At 44.7% G+C, this 4,061-nt stretch overlaps 1 protein-coding gene across 1 annotated transcript in view; it reads left to right on the forward strand.

Moving 5' to 3' along the window:
* The first annotated feature begins 2,091 nt into the window (after positions 1-2,091).
* The window catches only part of AK6 (adenylate kinase 6), a 15,927-nt gene continuing 13,957 nt past the window's right edge, over positions 2,092-4,061 (forward strand). The window contains 2 exon segments of the mRNA XM_012649151.1: positions 2,092-2,227; positions 3,529-3,605. Coding sequence (XP_012504605.1) covers positions 2,092-2,227; positions 3,529-3,605 — 213 coding nt within the window.

Below are 4,061 nucleotides of genomic sequence, written 5' to 3' on the forward strand. Positions count from 1 at the left end.
TCATTTATGAAACTTAGTTTTGCAACATACAAGATTCTTTCTTGGCTGGCAATTGTTCTGTTTAAGAAGACTGAAGATGAGGCCCCAATCCCTTTAGTCTTGTAAGGACTCTACTGAGAAACCTGCCCTTAGCCTGATGGATTTTCCTTTGTAGGTTAGTTGTTGCTTTCGTCTTGCTGCCTGTAGAATTTTCTCCTTCATTTTGACTTTGGCCAAGTTGATGGCTGTGTGTCTTGGAGATGTCTTATTTGCTATGAATCTTCCCTATGTTCAATAACCATCTTGGATCTGGATATCTGAATCTCTCCCAATACTAGGGAAGTTTTCCTCAATAATTCCCTTGAATATATTTTCCTAGCACAAAGTTCTCCCAGTGTAAAAAAGAAAAAAAGAAAAAAAAAAGATTTTCAGTGCTTTTTACTTTTTCTTCTTCTCCCTCAAGGATACTTATAATACATATATTAGTTCACTTCACATAGTCCCATATTTCTCTGAGAGATTGTTCAGTCTTCTTTATTCTCTTTTCTGTGTCTTTGAATGACTGGGTTCACTCAAGAGCTTTGTCTCCAAGTTCCGAGTGTCTTTCTTCTGCTTGGTTTAGCTTGTTGCTGAAGCTTTCTGCTGTATTTCGAAATTCCCTAATGATGTTTTCATTTCTTTAAGTTCTGTTACATCCTTTCTGGTGTAGTCTAGCTCTTTAGCAACTTTTTCATTTTTTTAATTGCTGTCCTGAAATATTTTTTCGGCTTCTTTTTGTTGGTTTTCAACATTCTCTTTAATTCCATTCATCTTAGTCTCCATCCATGTTCTGAATTCCGTTTCTGACATTTTGACAATTTCCTTTTGGTTGGGGTCTACTACTGTAGATCCTTTGAGATTCCTTAGGGGTGATGAACTGTTTCATTTCCTCATGTTGCCAGAGTTCTTTTGCTGATTTCTTCTCATCTGAATCCTCTCCTCTCAGCTCAGGACTAATAGGTTTGCAGTGCACCTGTTCTCCTTTACTGGGAACTCTCCTACTTAATGAGAAGAAGGGGAGGTCTAGATGGTGTTTTGTCTCCCACTCTGGAAGATTGACCCAACAGGGGAGGGGCGGGCTCAATGAGCGCCTGTAATACAGCTGTTCTGTTTTGTCCCGTTTACATGTGATTGTCACGGTTCAAGCTGGGTCTGGAATACCTTCGTGTGGAGTAGCGTGTTGTTCCCCAGATTGTTGTTGGAAGCTCGAACTGTGGTTTGGGTGAGACCCTGTCATGGATGCTGGTGTTGTAGGAGATTGCTCTGCCTGGGGTCTCCCCATGGAGGGGAAGTGATAGCTGGGTGAGGCTATCTAGGCAGTAGCCATCGGTGTCAAGGCTGTGGGCATTTGCTCAAAAGCGGTCCAGGTGTAATGGCAGCTGGAGGCTGGAGGGTCCCTGGTGGATCATTGGCAGCAGCAGTGGTAGAACCTCAGGGGTGGAGCATCGGGGACCAGGCACAGTGCTGGAATCTCGGGGATGGAATCATGGGCTGGCAAGAGCACTAGATCCACAGGGGAGGAGCCTTGGGGCCCCAGAGTAGCGCTGGAGCCTGAGGGTGGAGCCCTGGGCCCTGCAGCAGCCTTGGAGTCTTGGAGAAGGGGTACAGAGTCTCAGACCTGAGGGCAGTGCTGAAGCCGCCAGGGCGGAGCCCCGGTCCTGGCAGCTGCGATGAAGCCTTGGTGGCAGAGCCAGGGAGCTTGACAGGAGTGCTGGAGCCTCAGGGGCAGAGCAGGGGCAGAACTGGAGCCTCCGGCACAGCGGCAGGCTCAGAGTCTGAGCTGCGGCCTGGAGGCCGGGCAGGAGACTCATGGGCAAGGCCACAGGGTCAGACAGCAGCGGGGGAACCACAAAAGTGAAGTTGTGCAGGGTTGGGGGGGCTCAGAATGGGGGTCATGGGGGGTGGGATTGTGGGCCAGGGCCACCAGGTGGCCAGGGTTTTCCTTCTGCCCAGGTCCCATGGCGGCAGTTGCCACAAGGCTTCTTAGGTGGTGTCTATCCAGTCTGTGGGGCCCCTTCTTCTGCTCAAAGCCTGCATTGTGGGGGAGGAGTGCTTGGTTCTCAGTCACAGGGCATGGCGCTGGGGAGTGTCTGCTTTACCCGCTCCCTCCCCGGCCTAGCAGGGGCAATGCAAAGGTGGCTATTGCAAAGCCAAGCCCTGTGCAGACCTGGAGCCCTGTACCTGAGAGCACAGAATGGTGTCAGTTGCAGTAACCCAAGATGGGTAGCCACCAGATCCCTGCTGTGCCTGCTCTCTACTGCAGTGTCACTGTATAGACTCCAAGCAGTTCCCTGATCAGACCAGAGGTCTGTGGTGGTGTTGGAGGCCCCCTCACAGCTTCTGGTGGGCTCCAGCCCTTCATGCTGCACAGACTGCTCTAGCCCAGTATCTTTACATCTCATCATTCAGCTTTCAACTGGATGTCAACTCCTGACAGAAGTCTTCCCTGCCCATTCAAGCTAAAGAACAATGTCCTTGTCCCCACCCACCACCCCTGATAATTCCACTATGATATTTTATTACCTTAAGTAATTATCACTATCTGAAATTACCTTATTATTTACTTGTTTATGTTTTGTCTCCTTCACTAGAATACATAGTTCATATGTTAGTCTAGATTTTCTAAGAAGCAGACACCAAGGTGCACATTCATGGGATTAAATGTGTAAGGATTTTCATTAGGGGAAATGCATGAGAGAGAAAATGGGGGGTAGGGGAGGAGCATAAGTTGAGAGAGCTCTGAGCATGTGATGCAAGTTGGATCCTGAGTGACAGAGGGAGGAAAGAAAGGTTGGGTTGAAGTGAACTAGACTGCTATTCTAAGGAATGTTCAGCAAGACTATCACTAAGTTTTCAAGCCCTGTTTTCCAGGAATGGACTTGTCTTAGTATCTATGCTGCAGCCACTGGTAGGGAGCAACCCATGGAAAGTGTAGCCTGGTGCAAATGTTACAGTGCATTTCAGAGTATAGACTGAGGCCCTCAGGCAATTTTGCTTCTGTAGTTGGAGATATCTAAGACACATTCTCATGCCTGCCACACTTTATAAGAGCAAGGACTTTGTTACCCTTCTATTCTCAGTGATTTCCACAGTGTCTGACACATAGAAGACACTCAAGACATGTTTGTTGGATTTATAAGTGAATTAACAAAAGAATAAAGAACCTTGCCCAAGATCCCATAGGTGGAAGAGCAGAATTTGGAAAACAGCTTCCCTAATTCCAGACATTTTGTGCTCCTACTGTTTCTTGACTATGCCCACTATATTATACTATTTCTTAAATTGTAAACCAGGAAAAATAAAATAAATTACACACCATTTATTGGACCTCTCAGGCATATTTACATCCTTTCTGCAACAGGTTATTCTTTAATACAGTTTATTTACTTGGACCTGACAAAAAGAACAGAAGGTTTTACCCAAAACCATGCAGAAGAAACAGTGCTAACCACTTCCCATCCAGCCAAATATATTCAATTTACAAAGTGTAATCTTTTTTTTTTTTTAAAGAGAGTTACAAAGGAGAGAGGAAAAACAAAAGCCTATTCTCAGAAAGATTAGGAGTGGTCATCAACCTTGGACTCTCGGTAAATGTCACGTAATGAAGAGTAATGCATTCATGTTACCACTGTCTGATACAATAATCAATAAAGTCTGGGATATTTATATAAAGAAATTGAGTTTTATCACAAAGGACAAACATCTAACTTGACCATCTTACAAAAATGTTCAAAAACAGAAGAGACATCTTAAAATAAGCCTCAGTGCATACAAGACAGACAAAATAATAGAAACCACATAAAATTATTTTTAAATGTTATACTTTGAAGCTGATAACTTGACATCAAAGAAAACCATGAATTGCTTATCTAAACATCTCCTCGGAAATTTGTATGACAAAAATAAACAACTTTGCTCTTAGCCCTAATAATTTTCCCTAAAACCAAAACAGGTTGTACCAGTTGTCCATAGATGGAGTCAAATACAGTCAAATATAGTGAGTAAGGGAAGAAACTCTGGTGGCACATGAGAGAACCTGCTAC

The sequence above is a fragment of the Propithecus coquereli genome, unplaced genomic scaffold, assembly GCF_000956105.1.
Source record: "Propithecus coquereli isolate 6110/MARCELLA unplaced genomic scaffold, Pcoq_1.0 Scaffold3, whole genome shotgun sequence".
Lineage (NCBI taxonomy): Eukaryota > Metazoa > Chordata > Mammalia > Primates > Indriidae > Propithecus > Propithecus coquereli.